We start from the raw sequence: 21,658 nt of genomic DNA, 5'->3' as shown, positions 1-21,658 counted from the left end.
CATATCTGAGGTTATTGATATTTTTCTCGGCAATCTTGATTCCAGCTTGTGCTTCATCCAGCCCAGCATTTTGCATGACGTATTCTGCACGTAATAAACAGGGTGACAATATACAACCTTGACATACTCCTTTCCCAATGTGGAACCAGTTCGTTGTTCCATGTCCGGTTCTGACTGTTGGTTCTTGACTTACATACAGATTTCTCAGGAGGCAGGTAAGGTGTTCTGGTATTGCCATCTCTTGAAGAATTTTCTACGGTTTGTTGTGATCCACACAGTCAAAGGCTTTAGTGTAGTCAATGAAGCAAATGTTTTTCTGGAATTCTCTGTATTCTTTTCTGGAATACGGTTGTTGAGTGACTCGAAAATGAGCCTAAGGGAGGCACCAGGAGTTGGAAGCCCCGTTATGCTTCTGAACAGAGCTGTCAGCAGAGACATCCATCCTTACCTCTCCCTGCAGGCCCCTGTCTCCCAACCTTCCCCCACTTTGGGTAGTCCCAACCCCAGGTCCTTGTCACGGGATGGGCCACACAAGACTTGAGATGGTAGAGAGAGAGGGATGTCCCACATGTCAGTGGCTGAGGAGGCAGAAGTCTGGGAAAAGGCTTCCCAGAGAATGGGATGTTGTGGTTGGGTTTTGAAGGATAAGTAGGAGTTTGCTAGGAATAGATGGAGGAGAGGAAAATGAACATTCTAAACAGAGAAAACAGTGTTTATTCCCTACTGTATCCTTCAAAGCCTAAGACAATGCCTAACACAGAGTAGGTGCTTACAAAATATTTGTCATGTGAATGAAAGAATAATTGAATGAATGTTGATGGAGAGTGCTAGTGCTTTGAGGAACTTGTTGGGGAGTGGAGCACTAGGCTTGGGAGAGGAAGACTGGAGGGGTGTGTGGGGTCATAATCGGCTGGAGCCATAGTGTCAGAGGAAGGATTTATTTATTCATTCAGTACCTATTAAGCACCCACTGTGTACCAAGCAAATGCCAGGCACTGGGAGTTGCTCACAGTCGCTCAGTTAGTGGCTCTGCCCAGGTGAGAGGCCTCTTGGGTTGTAGCATGCAAGCAGGCCATGTGAGTGAGGCCCCAGCTGAAGTGCATGGGACAGGGAGGAGCCTCCGGGCCCAACCCTGGGCACTGCAGATTCATGTGCTGGGTGGTGACAGGTCTGAGTTTTGAGAGGTTTGTTGCATAGAATCAGACAACCAGAACACTGGAGCTTTGGAACTTCAGGATCTGGGCCTTAAGGGTGAGGCTCCTGTTTTTACAGCTCTTCTGGTGCTTCTGTGGCAGCAGCAGCAGGTTGACCCCTTGTCAGAGCTAACGACCCGAAGAGGTACAGTGGGAAAACTCAGGGGTGGCAGGAGAGTCAGATCACTCTGTATTCCCCAGACCCAGGAAGACAGGAACTCCAGGTGGTCGTGGGGACAGCAAGAACCGAAGGAACCCAGCCCCAGGTGGAGTGGGGTGGGGTGGGGTGTTAACAGGAGACACGCCTGGGAGGCGTGGAAGCCTGACACACTCTTGTCCTGTCTTCCTGGGGTAACTAAGACCCCAGAGATGAAAGGGGCAACTAACTGGTCTGGCCTAGAGGCAAACACAGGCAGTCTTGTTCCAGAGCTTCTCCCTTCCCATTGAGGCTCAGATGGGAGAGAGAAGGGCCCTGACTGCAGAGGATGGGAAAGCCACCCAGAAGGGATATCTGGGAGCCCTGGAAGAGGAGGTGACTCCCACATTTGCCCAGAGTGAAGCACTGGGGGGCTCTGGCAGGACTTTCTGACAACTGAGGTAGTGAACTCCCTGCCACCAGGTGTGTGAGCAGAGTCCAATGCCCCCTCTTGGAGGGTGGTTGAGAGGTGGGTGCTGGGCTTCTGAAGGGCCTGAGCCCTTGCAGCCACACTGCCAGTATGCAGGTAAAGGGGCCCTACCCAAGCCTTCACCTAGAATGGCTCAGACACGACTGAAGCCTGAGCCTAGCTCCCTGGCTCTGGCCTTGCCCACTGGCCACCTTCACACCACATGCATCTGCCTTCCTGCCACTACTACAAGCGATGCCCACCAGCTTGAGTCAGAATAGGGCCAGAAGCCATTCCCTACAGGCTCCGTGCCTGTCCCATCTCCCTTACACCTGCTGCTGCTCGCAAGGGGGTTAGGGCCAGAGTCCCAGGTGTCCAGGCCTTCCCATCCCACTGGCCCTGCTGTCCTGGCCTTGCCAAGTTACCCCACTACAGGCCCCACTTCACAGCAGAGACCGTTAGGCCCTCAGTTTAGGACGTGGAAACAGGCCCCAAATGGAGGTGAGTGGTCCTCTCTGCTTAATGGACAGGATATGGGACTGCATCTCAGCCGCGTACCCACCGCACGTGTGGGCACTGATGTCATTCCCGCCTCCAGAGCTTGTCGGGGTCCTAAGCCGGAGGTAAAAGTCCAAAAACACGACTGCCGGGTCGCAGGGTCCGGAGCTCAGGCCCTGACAAGCGGAGACGGTGGGTGGAGAGGGCGCAGGGACAATGGGGCGGGCGCACAACGGTCAGAAAGGAGAGACTACGAAACCCAAGATGCATTTCATTCCAGAGAAAATCTGCGGATGTTGCTAGAGGGGTGAACCGAGCCTCCAAAAACCACAATGAAGGCGCGGGTGGGAGGGACTGGGCCCAAGAGCGTGACCACGCGAGCAGGCCTGCGGGTCAGGCGGGGCCCGGAGGGTCTGAACAAAAGGCTAGGCGCCCGGTAGAGCGGCGACTCCCGGGTCCCCGCCATCCCCGGGGCACCCTGCCCAGGAGGGCCGCGCACGCGCCGCCGCCTGGACGTGACTCGGGCAACGTCCACGCGGGGCGGCGGAGGGCGGGGGGTGGCATCTGCGGCGGCCGCCGTCGGACAGGGGGCTCGGCCGGGGCTCTCGACCCAGCAATCCGAGTGTTCCCTTGCGCGCAAAGGGATTCACTTCGGTCAAGTCTCCACTCAGGCACTCTTTTAGCCACCCGGTCATCCTTCAGGGGTCCTTGTATCCCGCTCGCGGCTAATTAGGGGGACGGACGCAGTAGCCAAGGCGACCGTCGGATGGACAGGCACGCGCGCCAACCGGCTTCCGGAAGCTGCCGTCTGGTCCCGCCCGGCCCGTGGCGGGTGGCCCAATGACAGACTCAGAAGCGCCAAAGGGGCGGTGCCCGGGCAGCCTTGCTTGTGGCGGTTCCCCGGTGATTGCGCGCTGGGGGCTGAGGCGATTTTGGTCGTCCGGACGATGCCGTGACGCAGCGTGGCGACAGCGTTGGTGGCGTGAGCGCATTCCTGTGGAGGGAGCCCTTCGGCCGCGTGGGTGGCGCGGCGAGGAGGCAGGCTGCTGTTTGGGGCGTTCGCGGACCCCTTCAGTGGGTGGGGGAGGGGCGGCGAGCGGCGAGCGGCTTTCGTCTGCGCGTGCGCCTACCTCTCCGCTGACCCGGCCTCACGCACGCGCATGCTCTGTGCGCGCGGAGCCGCGGTGGCCGGCTGTACTGCGCGTGCGCTCGGAGCAGTCCGCTGAGGAGCGGCGCTGGCGGACGTCGGGCGGGCGGCCGTGACGTCGTGAGGAGCGCTTTAAAGTGCGGGCCGGGCCGGGCGTCTGAGGGTCCGGCCGGGAGTCGGGCCGAGCCTCTGTGGCCGCCTTGCGCGGCATGAGGCCCTGCCGGCGCTCCTGCCCCCCCGGACGCGGAGGAGGAGGGAGTCCCGTCGCCCCCGCCGCCGCATGACCCGCAGCCCCTGAGGCCGCCCCTCGACGCCCCAGCCGGGCCGCGCGGCCTCGCTCGCGGGCTTGGCGCTGAGGGCCCCTGCGGCCAGGGGCCCGGGCGCGTCCCCCAGAGCCATGCCCGGCCGCCCCGCCCGCAGCGGAGGTCCCTAGAGCAGCGGCGCGGGCCATGGCGGCCGCCAGCGGCTACACGGACCTGCGGGAGAAGCTCAAGTCCATGACGTCCCGGGACAACTACAAGGCGGGCAGTCGGGAGGCCGCGGCGGCCGCTGCCGCCGCCGTGGCTGCTGCCGCCGCCGCCGCCGCCGCGGCCGAGCCCTACGCGGCGTCCGGAGCCAAGCGCAAGTACCCGGAGGACTCGGACCCCGAGCGCAGCGACTTCGAGGAGCAGCAGCTGCAGAAGGAGGAGGAGGCACGCAAGGTGAAGAGCGGCATCCGTCAGATGCGCCTGTTCAGCCAGGACGAGTGCGCCAAGATCGAGGCCCGCATCGATGAGGTGGTGTCCCGCGCCGAGAAGGGCCTGTACAACGAGCACACGGTGGACCGGGCCCCGCTGCGCAACAAGTACTTCTTCGGCGAGGGCTACACGTACGGCGCGCAGCTGCAGAAGCGCGGGCCCGGCCAGGAGCGCCTCTACCCGCCCGGCGACGTGGACGAGATCCCCGAGTGGGTGCACCAGCTGGTCATCCAGAAGCTGGTAGAGCACCGCGTCATCCCCGAGGGCTTCGTCAACAGCGCCGTCATCAACGACTACCAGCCCGGCGGTTGCATCGTGTCCCACGTGGACCCCATCCACATCTTCGAGCGCCCCATCGTGTCCGTGTCCTTCTTCAGCGACTCTGCGCTCTGCTTTGGCTGCAAGTTCCAGTTCAAGCCTATCCGGGTGTCGGAGCCTGTGCTTTCCCTGCCGGTGCGCAGGGGGAGCGTGACTGTGCTCAGGTAACCGCCTGGGAGGAGGGGGCGGCCACGGGAGCCTCCGCTTTCAAGCTCTGACCCGGGCTTTTGTGTGCTGGGCGGGGGTGGGGATGGAGAAATGGGGTCTGCGTATGAAACGCGGGCAGTAAGAGCGGCGGAGCTAGAAAACTATTCCAGGGCACCTTTGTTGAGATCGATGACTTGAGCCTAGAACTAGTCTAAAGGCATTTTTCCAGAAGGCTAATTTTAAGAGTCTCATAACGTTCCTCATTTGAACAAGTCACTTTTCCATTTGAGGTCTCCAGCTCCAAGTGTGTGTGTTTTTAAGAAAATTTGTTGGAATTACTGCCCAACAGTCACCCCAAGTCTGCCGTTTCTGGTCTGTCAGAGAACGTGTTCGTGGATTCCTTAACAGAGGAAGGCCCCAAGAGGATTTAACTGATGGCGCTCTCCATTCCCAGGAGGGGGAGTGGCTGCCCTGGAGCTGAACACATCAGTGGTTGGGCCAGGAGAACAGACTTAAAACGCAGCCCCCCTTGGCTGCAGGAGAGCCTACTGCTGCTTTGTAAGATGTGGTGCCTGTAATCAGGACCAGATGAAACACAGTAAAGCTTGTCTTTTTACGTGGTGTTGGGCTGTGTAGTTGTGTCAGCACAACTTGGGCTCTTGGCCTGTTTGCATTCCGGGATCCTGCTGAGAATTACCTCAGTTCCCTGGTCCCCAGGAGGAGATGGCCTGCTGGAACACCTTTGCTGTTTCTATGAAGCAGAAAATGTATTTGAAAGCTGCCTCTTTCCCATACTGAAAGAAGCACATCTAGCGATGAACTTAAGTAATCCCCAAAACCTCTTAGGAGATCTAGATTGCAGCTATTTAGAGCAGCTTGGTTGACCACCAGATTCTAGTACAGGATCAGGACACACTGTGGTTTTGTTGTGAGCCACTTTATCTCTGAAGCTCAGTCAGTGCCATAGGCCACGGTTATGGGTAGAAACAGGGTCGCTGGAGTTCTCTTAACATCATGAGGCAAGTCTTCTGTATTCATTGAGGGGAGCAGCAGAGGCTGCTTTCCATTCTAGGAATGTCAGCAGAGCTGAGTGATACCAAGGTCTCCCCAAGGGAAACTTGGGAAAGTTAGCAGCAGAAGCAGCGCTTCGGCTTCATTGTGCATCAAAAGACAGAGGGCCAGCCGCTTACCTCTCGGGTGCCCACTTGTCACCTGGACCCCGAGCTTCTCAGGTTTGTGTGGTGCTTCCAGATTGAAGTCTTAGTGGAGCCCTGTAGGATGGGATTTCCAGGGCAGACTCTCTCAGGTGGCCTGCTGTGTCAGTTTGGTGCCTGACTTCACTGAAGGGCTCTCTGTCCTAAAAGGGTTTCACTCAAGGGCCATTTGGTATCTTCATGGGATACTAGTGTCTCACATAATCACGGAATCTCTGGGTTGTCAGCTCAAGGTCTCACAGTGATCTGATGTGTAAAGGGTAGGGGCACAAGAGGCAGTTTGTGACTTTGAGAGTCCCCTTTCCTCCCACACACACACTCCCTGTACTGAAGAGAAGTTTCAAGTTTTTAAAGTGCAGGTCTGTTAATGATCAGCAGCAGGATTGCATCACCAGGAAAATTTTCTTCATCTTTTCCTTAGAAGAGTATACAGTCCTGAGGTTTTCCCAGTCCCTTCCTCCTGGGTTCTTACTTGGCTGAGGAGTCAGCATGGGAGGCTCAGCCCAGTCCTGAAAAGTGCTGCCTCAGAGCTTTGAACCCAGCTGTCCTCTCATTTGCTTTGGCATCTTGTGGGTGTTCTCCGAGCTGGCTTTTACGCCTGCAAGTGGGGTTGATGTCAACTTCCAAGGCCTGTTAGAACTAAATCTCGTGATTTAGTGTCTCCTAGAGGGCCCAGCACTGGGTGGGCCCTTACCTGGGTGCTTTCATACACAGGATGACAAGTGTTCCCCTGCTTCTTGTGGGAGAGCCTTTAACAGGGTTCTTCCCCTCATGGAGCTCTTGGCCCGGGGGAGGCCACAGACAGTTAGTGACCGCCCAGGAAGGTAACTATCCACTCTGGAGGGTGAAAGCTTTCAGGAGGGAGTAAGCGGCAGCTTGAAGGGTGACTTGGAGATGACTGGGAGTAAGCCAAGCAGAGAAAGTATGAATGGAGTGAGTGCTTGGGAAGTAGCTGTAGGTGAGGAGCTATGGCTCGAGGCTGACTAGGGGCAGATGGCGCTCATTATAGTCCTCAGAGCCAACCTGAACCTGAGGACGGGGGCTCTGGTGCGGCTGCCTCGATGAAGCTCTAGGTCCAAGCTTCTCGGCAGCAGTGCTGTTGGCATCTGGGCTGGTTCATTACTTGTTGCTGGGGGCTGTCCTGTGTGGTGTGGAATGTCTAGCAGGATCCCTGCCTTCTGTCCACTAGGGCTGGAAGCACCTTCTGTGACAGCGAAGAACATCTCTAGATGTTGCCGTATGCCTCCTGCGGGTAAAATGTTCCCCAGTGAAAAGCCACTACTCTTGGGCTCTGGACACCCCCACTAATTTAAGCCCTCCAGCACCTGCTCGCTTAGCTTTCTCAGCTTGCTTGCTGTGCAGGTGGGTGAACACCTGCCTGTTGGTGGTGCCTCTTCAAGTCCTGCTTGGGCTCTTCCCCCAGGTTGGTGGGAGAGGAGCTTGCATTCACTTCCCAGTGTGTATCCCAGCCCAGAGCTGTGAGCTGCCCATAGGAAGGGGCTGGTGAAGACAGTGGTTCTCTACAGATGGGGAGAGTTCTAGTCACTCTCATCTGACTCAGACTTGTGTTGTTCATGGCAGTGGGGGGGTGTACCCGTCCAAGGCAGAGTGGCAGGAGTACAGTTTTGTATTTAACAGTTGTCGGCATGGATTTCAGTGTGTGGCAAACATTGATTCAGCAGTGTCCAAACGTGGGCATTTAGAGCAACGCTTCACAGACCCTTCTGGAAGTGCTTTTGTAACCTTTCCATGTTGGGCCTCAATAAGTCCTCTCTTAACGTGGTTTTCTAAGGAAATATCTTTTATCTCTTCTGTTTATATATCAGTTAATCCCATATTCCTTCTCCTGTTCTCTGTATAGTAAATGGCAGATTAAAACAGATTTCAGTTGGATTAACTGGAATAATTACAAGGCTAATTGCTTGCTTGCGCTATTTCTAATCACTGCCTCTTGGATTGTGGTTGTGGTGGCCACATGCCCGAAGACCCAGGCCTGTCTGAGGTGGCAGGGTTGCCCGGCCACAAGACATGCTGCGGTGAGCCCAGCCTGTGACCTCCAGATAACAGTTGATGTTGGGTGGAGTGGGCACCCTGTCAGTTCTGGGCAGAGGACTGATTTTGTTAAGCTGGTTGAAAGCAAAATTTAGCTTTCTGGCTTAAAATAGTCGGGAATGTAGGGCAGATAGGTCTGGGCCACATCTCTTGTGTGGAGTCTTCTGATTCCATGAGATGGGGAGGGACCTCAGGAGGAAGTCAGGGCTGTTTATTCTCAGGAGGAGTTCTGGGCCAGGGCTGTTGGCTGGCCTTGGTTCTCCCAGGCCTGACTAGAGGCAGAGGGCAGCAAAGGGAAGGAAGCAGGTGGGCTGGTGACAGTCTCAGTCATGAAGCGCAGCAGAAGCTCTAGAGAGCCGTTTTCAGCTGGGCAGTTGGTGTGTAGCTGATGCTAGCTACTCAGAGGCAGGGGTTCACCTTTGCGCACTTCTCTGAGAGTGGTGGGAACACCTGTACTCTTTGCTGAGGTCAGTGAGGCGCCCCCCCACCCCAAGACAGACTGGACCTTGTCACTGGGAAACACAGATGGGCTTTTCTTCCTCTCCCTCCCCACCATGCTCCCACCCAAAAAGTAAAAACCAGCGTAGTGGTGACACTGAAACCAAGAGTTTGATTAGAGTTTCAGTGCCACCACTTTAGCTGTTTGCCTTTGGGCAGATTACTTAATCTCTCTGGCCCTTAGTTTGCCTCCGCATTGTAGGGCTATTGACATCCTAGAGCTGTTATGAAAGATTGACTCTCTTTCACAGTACTGAAGCTTGAGGTTTTGGTGGAGCCTCTGGAGATGAGCTGCTTCTGTGCTCAGCTGTGTTCTATTTATACCTTGATGTGTATAGAATTGGGACCTGGAGCGGGTTGACTGCCTTCATTCTGGGTTCAGAAAGGCCCAGGACTGCTTCATCGTACTGGCTATGTGTCTTCTAGGGGGTTCAGGTGTGGTCATAACTTGAGCCTGAGTTCACAGTTCTGCTCCTGTGCCCAGGAGGCTGGCCTGCTGCCCCTCCCCTCCCCACTCCCTAAGCCTCAGGGAGGTCTTTGTAGGCCTCTCACAGGTGAGGCAGGTTCATGAGGGCTGCCAAAGCAGCTAGCCCCTGTTGGAGGGAGGCTGTCATCAGGCAGTACCTCCATCTCTGGTTCTGTCTGCCCTGAGCAAAACTGTAGTAGATGGGCAATGACAGCCACCTTGGAACTGTGCCTTAATAAATCTGTGTGCAAGACTGTCCCCTTGAGGAGAGGCGTGCAGTCCTGCACAGTCCCTTATAAAGAGTCTTCCAGACTCCTCCTTTGACCTGCACCTAATCCTCTGAGGAAGGACTAACTTAGCGCAATCTCTGAGTCTTCAAAGCAGCAGAAACATTGAGCTCAACACAGATGTCATTTAGCATGTAGAGATGTGGAAGGCCTTTGCAGAGCTTTGTCTTATAGGGAAGACAATTGCCACAAGCCTGAACAGTAGTAGTCAAGAGACTTGGTGAGCAGTTTGGGGAAACCCAGCCTAGAGGGTTGGGCAGAGCTTCCCAAGGGAGAAGAGACTCTTGAAGAATCACTCTGAGGTGCAGCGTGGTGGGTGGCAGCCAGGCTCTGGCTCTGTGTGCTGGTGGTGCACTGGTTACTGCTGTGTAGAGAGGGCCGTGAGGGGCCCTGTCCAGGCACATACCATCCCAAGGTGCTTCCTCTTCTCCCTTCCCTGTGAAAACAAAAGGGCGGGAGGCGCCAGCACTTTTCTTCACGCCAAGGGTAGGACTGGACCCAGGGCATATTAGATTTCAGGTTGGTGGAATGAGACTTTCAGTTTCTCTTATAGCCAGTAGGTTCCTTGGCAGTAAATAACCTCCTTTGGTCTCTGCTGAACCATTTCTGCTGAAATTCAGACTAAAGAGCTTCCATTGATCAGGACTTTGAGCCTCCCACTTCCAGTGGAGCCTGATACTGAGGAGGGGTCAGTAGGTTGTGTCACAGCTGCTAGAAGTTCAGGAAAACCAATGCTAGTGAGCTGTTGAGGTGGAGTCCGTGCAGTACTGCCTCTGTCCTCGTTCTGAGGTTGGGCTGGGTGGCAGGAACCTGGCCTGGCTTGCTCTTCTTTCTGAAGCCTTTGGGAGGTGGGGCCAGGTAAAATTTGATCAGCATCTGGATTTGCAGCTTCTGTGTTATGGGATGCAATTCCTTGTTGAAGATGGGAAGTCAGGGCCCTTGGCAGCTCCTGTAGCCAAGTCAGATGGGTTAGTACCACTAACCTGTTAGCACAAGTTAGGTCCTTCCTGTTAGCACAAGGAAGGTTGCCTGCAGCCAGTACTGCAGATCTTGGCCATAGAGATGTGCCTTGGATTGCTTTTTGGAAAGTCCTGGATTTACATGGGACTGTCTCACAGCCCGTACCTGTGCTTCCCCAAAGTGGAGTGACAAGAAAGCACAGGACGAGGTCTAGAACTCCCAGCTCTGGGAGGGGGCCCAGGAGGCCTCTGCTGCAGGCAGAGCCTGGATCTAGGTGGTCCAGGGCCTCTGGCTGGTGTCAGCTGCTTGGTAAGCGTGGGGCGCCAGGCACCCCACATTGTCAAACTGAATTCTCACAGTCGTCCTGCAAGTGGGCCTCCCACTACTCCTCTCCAGGGTGCCAACCAGTAAGACCTAGGACATAATTCTGCTGGACAAGAGGAGGCACTGACCTCTTTTTAAAATCTTACCATAAGTCACCACTAAGGAGTCATAAGTCATAGAACACAACCACACCAGTACCTGAGAAGCTACTACTGTCCCTGCGCATGGAGGCACTGAGGGTTCAACCCAACGTGCAACTCGGCTGAGGTGACAGAGCTCAGGTTCTTCCCAGGTCCCTTCAGCTACGCCATCCTGTATGGCATTTCTCTCTGGGCCTCCAGATATTAATAGGTGTTATTTGAGAGAACGTTCTTTGGTCAGTGCTCAGTTAAATGAAGTCAGCAGATTCTTTTGCGGTAGTAATTCTCAGATCCTTTAACGTACCGATGCTTTTTTAAACTCATCAGTGTTTTCAGATTAATTTGACTGTGGATATTTGTCTGTAATTTCTCGTGGGACTGTTATTTACAGAGAAAATTGAAAAACTGGTTGAGGAACAGCTCAGAGGGGAAAATTCCTAACATAAGGGTCCTTTCTTCCACCTTCAACATGGCTTCAAATTAGATCTTCGTATCAGGCGTGGTTCTTTCTTGGACTTCATTTGCTCTTGCATCCAGTTCTTGCCCAAGTTGGGGCAGCCTGGCCATTTTGAGAAGTCCTTCAGAGGCCTGCCCTGTATCTGACAGCTGAGAAGGAGCTGACTGGCTGCTGAACACAGGATGGTCGGAGGGCAGGCCAGGGGACCCTGAGCAGGAGGAGGAGGCCTGTGGCTGAGAGTCTTTCTGACTGTGGCACTCCCTGTGCTTAGTTGGGTAACTCTGGGTAGGGGTGCCTTTTGGCTGCCAGGCCCCCAGTGAGGGCATGTGCTCAGGGAGCTGAGTTTGCTTCCAGAGTTCCAAGTTGGAGAGACATTAGCTGTGAGGAGGACAGTCATCTACCCACACTCACTGGTCTGAGCAGTTTTAAAAATCATGTAGCTTGATGAAAATAAATAGATACTTGAATGTGATGGGAATTCTTAAAACATTCCAAATACAGCTGTCATCAAGATTTTGGGTCCCCTAAAAAGAAGGCTGTGGAAAGCTTTTTTTCCCAAGTAGACAAATTCTCTTTTTGCCGTAGTTCTCTCTGGTGACTCAGTGCTGTCAGCGTCTGCTTTGGTCTCCTCTGCCAGCCCAGGAGTGGGGTGGGGGGAGGGGATGCGGTTCTTCTCCCTATGGTCTGGCCTGAGTCACTCTGCCTGCCTCCAAAGCCACTCAAGGTGTGCCCTCTTGGGGGCCCTTTGAAAGAGCTTCTTGCTTGTGCAAGGAGATTTCCTTCTGGGCTTCTGCTTCACGACCAACCTTTACCTCATCCCAGGTTTTCCCTTAATGATTTCTGGGCAGAAATATCATGAATCTTAACACATTATTTCCTTCCGTGTAGATCCTTGGACCTCTTAAGTAAGAGGGCAGAGTGTGGCCATAAGACCAGGCCCCTATTTCTGCTCCCTCACCCCTGGGATCTTTGGTTGTCCATCCATGCTCACATGCTATTTCTTTTCAGTGGATACGCTGCTGATGAAATCACCCACTGCATCCGGCCTCAGGACATCAAGGAGCGCAGAGCGGTCATCATCCTCAGGAAGTGAGTGCCCTGGTGTCTGGCTCCCTCTGTCAGTGCTCTCAGTGTGAGAGCTGAGCAAAAGCACACACTCCCAGGGTTTGTGGCCTGGGTCTTAAGACAGGGTTTGGGGAGTATTCCTCCAGACCCTGCCTCTCCCACCTCTTCCTTTCCCTTCCTCCTTGGTTCCTATCTGTTGGGTGTGCGTCTCACTGAATATTTTTAGGTGTGCCTCAGCAGCTTGCTATAAAGTTGCCTGAGTTTTCACTTCTGTGAGGAGAAGGGAGTGAGGAGAGGGGACGAAGGTAAGTGGCTGGCCGTGTGTTCAGCAGGCGCGTGCCTTGTGGCTGTCCCTCCTCTTTGGCCGGGGGTCAGGGAAGCAATGATCAACATGGCCAGTCCTGGCATCTCCAGCACTTTTGTGTGTGTGTGCTCAAGTGGTGCTTGGACTGAGCTGTGCAGACATTGGGTCAAGACAATTCTCCCTGGATGGAGGCTGGCATCTTGAGAGGCTGGCTGATTGCTCAGGTTGTGTGGAAATCAGTGAGCAGGGCGGGGCCAGTGCCTAGACCCAAGCTGGAACAGAATGTCCTATAACTTGCCTAATTTTTTTTTAATTAACCTTATTTTTTTAGAACAGATTTAGATTACAGAGGCATGCAGACAGCAGAGCGCACTCTGTCCCCTCCTGGTGACGTCTCACGTCAGTGTGGCACGTTCATCACAGTCGGGAAGCCAGTAATGACCTGGATGATTAACTCAAGTCCGTCCTTCATTCACACGTCCCGGTTCCTCCTCACGTCCTCTTGTGTCCCAGAAGGACATATGGTGGTCATGTCACTTCTGTGTCACGCCTGCTGTGATACCTTTTCAGACTTGCCTAACTCGTAATAACACTGACCTTATTCGTGGTAACACTGACCAGCCAGGTATATGGCAGAAGGCCCTCAGTTGGGGAGTATGCGGTGTTGCCTCATGGTCACACTGGTTGTGGGTTTGGCAAGGAGGCCGCAGAGGGGCGGTGCCCTTCTCGTCACATCACATCCCGGGCACAGGGCCTTCCATTGTCCACACTGACCTCAGGCGCCTGGCTAAGGTGATGTTGGGTTTCTACCTCTACATTCACTGCTGCCCCCTGTCCACAGTGTCCTCTCAGTGAGGATGTCGCTATAGGTGGCCCACACGTGAGGAGTTGGGGGTGAGTGCCACCTCCTTGAAGCCCACTTGGGATCTTCTGCAGGAGATTGTTCTGTCCCCTTTGTTTACTTCTTCGTTCTCTTGTTTGCTGATGGCAGCATGGACTCGTGGTATCTATTCTATGCTCAGCTTGTTTCCCCTTTGGCCACTGTACATCCTCACTTTCTGGCCTACCATCTTTCTTTCTAACTTCAGTTTATAACTTCACCATCTTGGCCCTTTGGGTCCAGAACTCCAGAGTATTGTGATGGTGATGTCTTTTTGACATGGCTCTGCCACTTTGCCAAATCAGAACATTGAGTCTATCATCTGTAGAATGGAGCTGTGGACGGTCCTGCGGTGCAGGCAGAGCCCTGGGCACCAAGGGGAGCACCAGACAGCAGTCAGCCTGGCAGCCTCTCTCCTCTGGCCTAAGGATATTCCCAGAATCCATCGGAAGAAGGTTTTTCATCTGTCTTATGCTTGGGTTTCCTGTGGTTCCGAGTATATTCCAGAATCCATGACCTGAAAATGAGGCAGCTGAGTGTCGCTCCTTTCTGGCCTCCCTCCCCAGTGATTTCTTGTCAGATGTGCCTGGGACCTCCAAGAGTTCCGGAGATAGGATTGGTCTGGGAACCGGGCATGGGGGGGAGTGGAACCAACACGATGCTTCCCATTGTCCCTCCCAGCCCATCATGATAGCCTGTCCAGGGAGCTCTTCACTGGAGGTGCGGGGCAAAGTGGCTAGAGGCCAAGTCATCCTTCCTTGCGCGGTGGCTCCTGTACCTGGCTGCCTGAGCTGTGTGCTCGGGCTTGGTGGGCTAGGAGTCTGCACTCTGGCCAGCTGAGCCCTTGCCAGTGTTCTGACCTTGGAGAGTGGCCGTTGTGGATGACTGGGGCTCTTTGACCTTCTGACCTGAGTGGGCCCAGGAGCCAGCCAGGGACTGGGTTGGAGGACAGAGGCACAGACCTTGGAAAAGGGGCAGAAAGGGGTGGGTGGATGTGCAGGGCTGCTGAGGCGTGCAGTGCCCAACTGTAAGCAGCCAACTTGGGGAGCAGAGAAGAGGCAGGGCCGTGCTGTCACCTGCTGAGTGAGAGTCAGGTCCTCTTTTAGTGTCTTAGCTGTTTGCTCCCTTGCTGCCATTAAAGGACCCGCAGCTCCAAGGATGGCCTGTGAGCTGATGTCCCAGGCTCTTGAAGCAGTGGCCTCTGTTGGGATTACTCTCCCTTTGAACACATTCACCTTCTGATCCACAGCCACCCCACTCCCCACCCAAATGACCCACGTCTACACACTGAAAGTTGGTTAATCTAGCTGTCCTTCAAGACTCAAAGGTCAGCCATTTTGACACTCGGAAAGCAAAGGAGCCTGGGAGAGCCCTGTTCATCTGGGCCCTGGCACTGAGGTGGTCCAGAGGACAGCTCTGGCCAGTGAGGAGCAGCACCAAGTGGAAAAGGACAAGCTGGCGACCTGATGGAGAGGGGAGCATGCTGGCTTAGGTGCTGCCAGGGGTCACAGATGTGGCCTTGGTGAGTGTCCTTCAGTAAGGCCCCTTCGGGTGGGCTATGGGCACTGATCCCCGCCCTGTTCCCTGTAGGTAGGTAGGGGAGCCAGCCCTGCCTTCTCTTGGGTTTGGATAAAGATCACACAGGCTGCTGAGAGTGGGCCAGGGGGCTCTGTCACCACTTCAGGCTGGTCAGCACTAGGGTAGTCTTTCTTAAGGCCTCATGGGGGAGATGGGCAGGCAGTGACCAGGTGCTCTCTGATTCAGCAAAACACGGCTCCGTTGCAGGTGGGTGATGCTGAATCTTCACTTAGGACGTGGTGGTGTAGTTTCTTGCCTGGAGGCTGGGAGTGACCTTAGGAGAGCCTCCCTGAGTGCGTTCCTCAGGCTGCAGCTCAGTGTAACAGTGTGTTGGGGTCACAACCAGTAAATGGCTGAGTGCGGCCTTGGACCCTGGTTTCCTGGTGCTGGCTCTTGTGGTCGGCGATGGTTTGCACAGTGGAGCACCCTGAGCCCCACCCTGGGGTGGGTGCTGTGAGTTGAGAGCCTGGAGCCTTATACAGAAGGGCTTTCTTGCCTCTGCTGTACTAGTAGAGAACTGGGGGCTGAGGGTGTTTTAAGTGGCAAGGGGGCTACCCTCCAGGATGTGGGGTGAGGTCGCAGCTGCAGGTTGGTCAGCCCCTCAGTGCCCCCAGCCTCCTTGCATGTTGCTGTTCCCTAGTCTGCCCAGTGCAGGTTTCCCAACTGACGGGTTGGGGTCATGGCAAGGATGCTGTGCTCAGGTGCAGGGAGGCCTGTGTCTTGAGGGAGGGGGGCAGGAAGCCCTTACCAGAGCTTCAACTGGGGGATCACTGTGCGCCCGTCATCTGGGCCCTGTGGTGTGGCTGGGCTCTGTGGAGCCTTGCCTCCTGGGGCTCTGCTTAGGCTCGTGTGGTGTGGCATGGTGGTAGCCAGGCTGCACGACTGGAGGAAGCTGCCCTCAGGGCCTGGATGTTCTATAGGCCTGGGTCTGGGGGCCAGTCTGCTGGAAGCCCAGGACAGCATATGTGCTTGGGCTGCTTCTCTTTTTGGGGAACTGCTCAGGTATCCTTGTGGCCCCCTGACCACAGCAGGCTGCTGCAGCACCTATCTGAGGACTGCTGGGGGAGGGACAGGGCGTGGACTAAGTCTGATGCTTAGAGCGGCCAGGGCACTCAAAGATGAGGAACACTCAGACGCACCTGCCTTGGTACCCCAGTCTCCTTGCCCCCTTGGAAAGGCCAGGCTTTGTGGCACAGGTCGGGTTGGGGCCAGAAGTTGCAGGTGGTTGGCAGCGGGGCCTGAAGAACAGACTGTTTCCCTATCTCTAAGAAGCCGTGGTCCGTCTCCAGGAACTGCTCTCAGCTCTGCCCCAGTGAGGAGGGCCCACCTGGGCCTCAGGGCCACCCGGGATAGCCGCTGTGGACTGAGTCCATTGACTGGGTCTCTGATTTTGCGTTCTTCCCCAATCTGAGGGCAGTGCCTGGGACAATCAGCCCTCTCACTTCCCCTCAGGTCACATGTTAGCATGTTCCATTAATGTTTGGCCATGTTCCGTTGGTTCTGGCTTCCCCCGTACCTACACCCAATCTATGCTTTGTCTCGGGAACTCTCCTGACATACCTGGGGTGTCCTGCTGTGACCCCTGGACGTTGACTCAGATCTATAAGGAGGGTCTTTGTTTCTGCTACCACTGGAGGAGGCCCAGGCCTCACTGCTAGAACTGGACTTTCTGCTTCCAAGCTTGTGGCTCTGTGCACTGAATCCTGGCCTGTGCCCTTTAAGAGGGGTGGGTTCTGAAGGTACACTGCTGGTGGGCTCTGGGCTGGGGGTCTGGCTCTAGCCTGGCTTCTTGCAGCTTGGTGGGTGTTGGAAGTAGAGCTCCTCCATCGGTTGTGAGATGTACTTGTCATAACCTCTAGGGAGTGTCAGGAGCCTTCAGGGCCCCAATCTCATAGATCCCCAGAGTGGGTCGGGAGACTGGCTCCTGGTAGAGCCACCTCTGATCACCCCCTCCCTGTGGGCTGATGTGACAGTGGTGGAGTGCGGGTGTGGGAAGCTGCCCTTTGCTCTTCTCCTTCTTTCAGGCAGCTAGAGAGAGACCTGGCCCGTGGCCCTGATTGGTGTCCACTCTCAGCTGGTCCCACCTGTCTCCCCACAGCCCCAGTGGTCGTGGGCCCACGGTGAGGGCCCCCCCACTGTTCAGGCCGGCCGTGGTAGTCCCAGCAGCTCAGGAAGGGTGGGGCCCACAGGCTCAGTGACTGCCAGCCCTGCCTGCGTGGTGGGGTGTGCCTTCTAGCCCCAGAGGTGTGGGCCAGACTCTCCCCTGGCCATCCGCGCTCACCTGACAAAACTACCTGGCGGTCCTGGGCCCTCAGTTCTGCCCACACGGGCTTTCCTGCCCGGGGGTGTGCTCCCAGCGCCACTTCTTCCCCGTGCCCCTGGCCTTGAAGGAGGAAGCTTGTCTTGGGTCTCTGGACCCTGAGAACTGAGAGAAGCCTTTGCTCAGAAGGGGAGGGATGTGACTAGCTTGACTCTGAGGGTAGCCTCAGGGCTGCATCTTCCTCTTGTTACCAGATCCTGTCGCCCGGGGTCCCCAGAGGGGAGGCTGAGACTGGTGGGCCAGTCGGTGCAGCCAGGTTCTTCTGGCTTCTCCATATGAGAGACCAAAGCAAAGGGACAGGGACACTGGCCCTGCCTGCCTGTCCACCAGTTTGGGTCTGATGACATCAGAATACTGGTTCCCTGCTGCAGAGGCATCCCCTGCTGACCTCTAGAGAGTTACCCCAGCCCAGGTTTGGAGCCCTGTGGCTCCTGCTTGCCAGGCCTGGAGTCACACCTAGACTAGTGCTCTCTCTCAAGACTTCTGGGACACATGACCTCCCTCCTCACTGACCCAGTTTTCTTGTCTGTTGTGAGGACTGGATGCAGTTGTTCCCAAGAACCCAAGGCAGCTCTCATGTTTCCCTCTGCTCTCTTCCCCCAGTGTTCTCGGGAGGCTGTCCTTTGAGCCCTGCCTGGCCACAGCACCTTCTTCAGGACCCAGTTGTCCTTTGTGCCCAGCAGCCCATGGCAAAGGTGCCTTCAGGGCCTCCTGCCAGCTGCGCCCCCAGCTTCTCTCGCCACCTGACTTGCTGGCTGTCTCTGATCACGCAAAAGACCTCGGGCTTCTCGGAGGCTTCCCACACCAGCTTCCCCCGGCCTGACATCATAAAGGACTTGGATCGCTGCCCTGGGCTGCCCCCCACCCACCTTCTCCATCCTTTCTTCCTGCGTCCTTGACTAGGCACTGTGTTCCAGTGCTCGGTGGGGGCTTTGCCTTCAGAAGCCCTCTGGCCTTTGGTTGGTCGGTGTTCAGGAACCAGCAAAGGCTACCAGGTAGCTGTGGTGGGACCAGAGCCATGTGTGAATGTGGAGCTGGGCCTAGGCCTCCTTGGGCTCTGCCTCTGTTCACTTCCAGCCCTTCCACACGCTGGACCTGGGGACCTGCCTGTTGGGTCTCCAGGCAGGGGTGGGCATGTCTGGGAGTGTGGGACCCCAGTCCTCTGGCAGGTGCAGCACACGTCCCTGGAGGGTCTCTAGGCTTGAGAGGGGTGAGGTGGGGCCGCCCCATCTGGCTGAGAGAGCCCTGGGGTCCTTTTCCCTGGGGCAGCAGGGTCTTTGCAAGTCAGCTGGACCAGTCCCTAGTTGACCCACGAGGAGACGGGAGCATAGAACAGAGAGTGCTGGCCTCACCTAGCCTGGCCAGAGTTGGTCTGATGGGGCCATGTCCTCCCCAGAGCCCTGCGGGTGACCCCACATGCGTTTCCTTTGCAGGACGAGATTAGATGCACCCCGATTGGAAACCAAGTCCCTGAGCAGCTCCGTGCTGCCACCCAGCTATGCCTCAGATCGTCTGTCGGGAAACAACAGGGACCCTGCTCTGAAACCCAAGCGGTCCCACCGCAAGGCAGACCCCGATGCTGCCCACAGGTACTCAGCTGTGGTCCCTCAGTGCAGGCCAGCAGAGCGGTGCCACTACCTGACTGCAGAGTGAGATGGGTGGGTGGTCTGGGGTAGGTGGTTTGGAGCCTGCCATCGCCCACTTTTTCAGAGCCTTCTGTCTGCTTTGCTGCAGTTGGTGGTGTTCCCAGCTAAGCCCTGACTACCTTCCTGTGGGGATGCTGCAGGCCTCCCCTTGTTCAGGACACGCTAAGGTGCTCCTGTGGGTTCTGTGGGAGTTGGAGGGGAAGTGAGGGACTTGGAAGTTTGCGGAGCAGGGTTTCCTCCCAGTAGGGTTCTGAGGAAGCTGTTTACACCAAGACTGGAGGATGGGATGGTATGTAGGAAGGGCAGTACGGTCAGAAGGTGCCATGTAGGCTGAAACCCCAAGCCAGGAAGAGCTTGGTAGTTCCTCGGGTAGTGGGGCTGGTGAGCAGAGAGGGAGAGTGGGCATTGAGGAGGACTGAGAAGCCAGGGAGGCAGCAGGACCAGGCAGGGTCTCAAGGCTGCGATGGGAAGGCCACCTTGTGTCCGACAACCTTGGTAGTGTCCTGGGGTACAGAGTCAGAGCCCAGCAGACCCACGGGTGACTGGGGCGTATCTCAGAAACTGGGTTTGGGGCACTGGCATCTCGTGGGGCCAGGGCACGGGGCAGTGCTTCTGCCAGTGCCGCCCCACAGGGAACCAGCCAGCGGGGGTGGCTGGGTAATGCCTCCCTGATGCCTCCCCACAGGCCTCGCATTCTGGAGATGGACAAGGAGGAGAACCGGCGGTCTGTGCTGTTGCCCGCACACCGGCGGGCGGGCCGCTTCAGCTCCGAGAACTACCGGCGCAAGTCCTACGAGCCCGGGGAGGACTGCTCGGAGGCGGCGGGCAGCCCCGCCCGCAAGGTGAAGATGCGGCGGCACTAAGGCAGCGCCTCCGGACTCGCGTGATCCTCACTAGCTGCCCCTCCTTTTGTTCTGTTTTGAGGGTCCCCCCCCCTTTTTTTTTTTATTCTATTTTTTTCCCCTTGGTTTGTTGCCTGTTAAGGCTGAAGAACGGGATTGGCCAGGACCTGGTTCTCTTGTTCTGGGTTTCCTCCTGGATGGAAAGGCTGTTGGCATCTGTAGGCACAGAAGCGCACACTGGAGGGGCCAGTAGAGGCGTGGAGGGCTGTGTCAGGCTGGGTTATTTAAAAACAGCGAAATGTTTTGGTTAAGAAAATTCTTGTTTTGCTTTAAATGTAAATCTTCTCAGTGTTGTAAATGAAGTTCTGTCTCCTCCCTCTCCTCCCACCTATGTCTGCACTGGGGTGAGGTCCTGCTGGCTTTGCAGGGGGCCTGCTGCCTTCCTACCGCTCACCTGCTCTCCAGGCCCAGCAGCTCAAGTGGATACCCCTCCTGCCGCTGTTGGGGAGATGACAAGCAGAAGCCTGGATGGTGTCAGCCCCTGCTGCCGTAGAGCTGTTACTGGCTGAGACCTCGGGCTTCTTGCATGCCCTCTGGCCTGCTCTGCCCACGGGTCCCCGGCTGCCAAGGAACCGGCTGCAGTGGTCCTGACCTCTTGCTGGGAGCCTGCCTCTTTGCTGGTCGCTCCTTTCAAGCATATGCGTGCGATTGTACGGAATAGTTTTAGACTTGCCATGTTGGGCAGTTTTAGGAGTTGTTTCTAGCTGGAGGGACTGGTGTCCTTCCAGGTCTAGCGTTTGGGGTATGGAAAATTGTGGTGGTGTGTGGTAGGGTTTTGTTTTCTTTTGTTCTGAGTTTTCATTTTTTTCCTTTGGCCTCCTGGCTTTTTCCTTTCCTTTTCTTTTCTTGTCCATCGACCAGCATGGGCCTTCTCCCTGTGTCATCCCCCTAGGAAGGGCCCTCCTGCAGCATGCGTCCAGGGCCAGAGGTTGGGCTTACAGATGGGGTGGGAACCTCCTCCACCTCGGGCATCAGACCTGGGAAAGGGGCTTTTAAAAAATAACAAAAGGGGAAAAAAGTGAAGTTTTTGGCAGTTTCCACCCACTCATCCTTGAGGGCTGCAAGGTTTTGCTGATCGCGGTTCCTTAGGAATGTCTCCTCGCCAGCAGGCCTAAGACCCAGGCCCACTGAGAGCAGAGCCCCTCCCAGTCCCCAGGCTGCCCCGTGCAGGGGCTGGTCCAAGAGGAGGCTGCAGAGAGCTGGGCAGCCACCATCAAGAAGCCCCTTTTGGGGCCAGAACTCCTTTGCCAGCGTGGATTCCTCAAGTTGGGACTTCGTAACTAAAGCAGTTGCAGTTGTATTTTTTTTACAGCTTTTTTCCCAAAAATGATTTGTAGTTGTGTGTGCAGCACTTTGCCCTGATATGTGTGCTCTACAATAAAAACCAAATCTAATATATTTTGAAACAGTTGTCTGATGCTGTTGTAAGAGAGGATTTGCCTTTCTTCCTTAATCCCTTTGTTTTGCCCTGAAACCCTGAAGAGGGTGGGAGGGCAGAGTCCATTGCCCACCAGGGCTCCAGAGGAGGTGAGCAATTGCTAACCCAGGGCTGAGGACTGGCTCGCCCACTGTCTTTCTCAAACTGCAGTGAGGATGGACTTTGTAACCCATGTGTCCAGATGCCTGTTGTGGGCACCATGGACCAACAGGAGCCAGGATCCTGCTCTGCTGAGTTGCAGATGCCTGTCTTTTGGAGTGATCAGAGAGGCTGCAGGCCAGTGGAGGAGGAATAGCATGAGCAAAGGCAGGGAGAGCCTCGCCTTTGTAGCAAATGCACTAGAAGTTTTGTTCATTGAACAAACTGTCAAAGTCCTGCTGTGTGCTGGCCAAGCCCTCACTGTGGCCCTGTGGTGAGCACAGCCCTTTGAGCCCCTGCTTTCGGGGTGAGTGTGTAGAGCTGAGGGTGCAGTTGCTGGGGCC

The 21,658-nt window shown here is 55.9% G+C and overlaps 1 protein-coding gene across 1 annotated transcript; it reads left to right on the top strand.

Moving 5' to 3' along the window:
- The first annotated feature begins 3,164 nt into the window (after positions 1-3,164).
- ALKBH5 (alkB homolog 5, RNA demethylase) lies at positions 3,165-21,144 on the top strand. Its single transcript, XM_004023544.5, has 4 exons — positions 3,165-4,662; positions 12,052-12,132; positions 18,624-18,779; positions 19,522-21,144. The coding sequence occupies exons 1-4, from the start codon at positions 3,893-3,895 to the stop codon at positions 19,697-19,699; spliced, it is 1,185 nt and encodes a 394-aa protein (XP_004023593.4). The 5' UTR covers positions 3,165-3,892; the 3' UTR covers positions 19,700-21,144.
- The last annotated feature ends 514 nt before the right edge of the window (positions 21,145-21,658 follow it).

This window comes from Ovis aries, chromosome 11, assembly GCF_016772045.2.
Source record: "Ovis aries strain OAR_USU_Benz2616 breed Rambouillet chromosome 11, ARS-UI_Ramb_v3.0, whole genome shotgun sequence".
Taxonomy (NCBI): Eukaryota; Metazoa; Chordata; class Mammalia; order Artiodactyla; family Bovidae; genus Ovis; species Ovis aries.
Note: the sequence above shows the minus strand (reverse complement) of the source record. Positions and strands in the feature narration are given on the sequence as shown.

Bases quoted from the DNA above. Each gene is read 5' to 3' on its own strand.
- ALKBH5 (XM_004023544.5), top strand. From the start codon at position 3,893: ATGGCGGCCGCCAGCGGCTACACGGACCTGCGGGAGAAGCTCAAGTCC. The intron at 4,663-12,051 runs GTAACCGCCTGG...ATTTCTTTTCAG, and splicing joins GGGAGCGTGACTGTGCTCAG to TGGATACGCTGCTGATGAAA. The intron at 18,780-19,521 runs GTACTCAGCTGT...GCCTCCCCACAG, and splicing joins GACCCCGATGCTGCCCACAG to GCCTCGCATTCTGGAGATGG.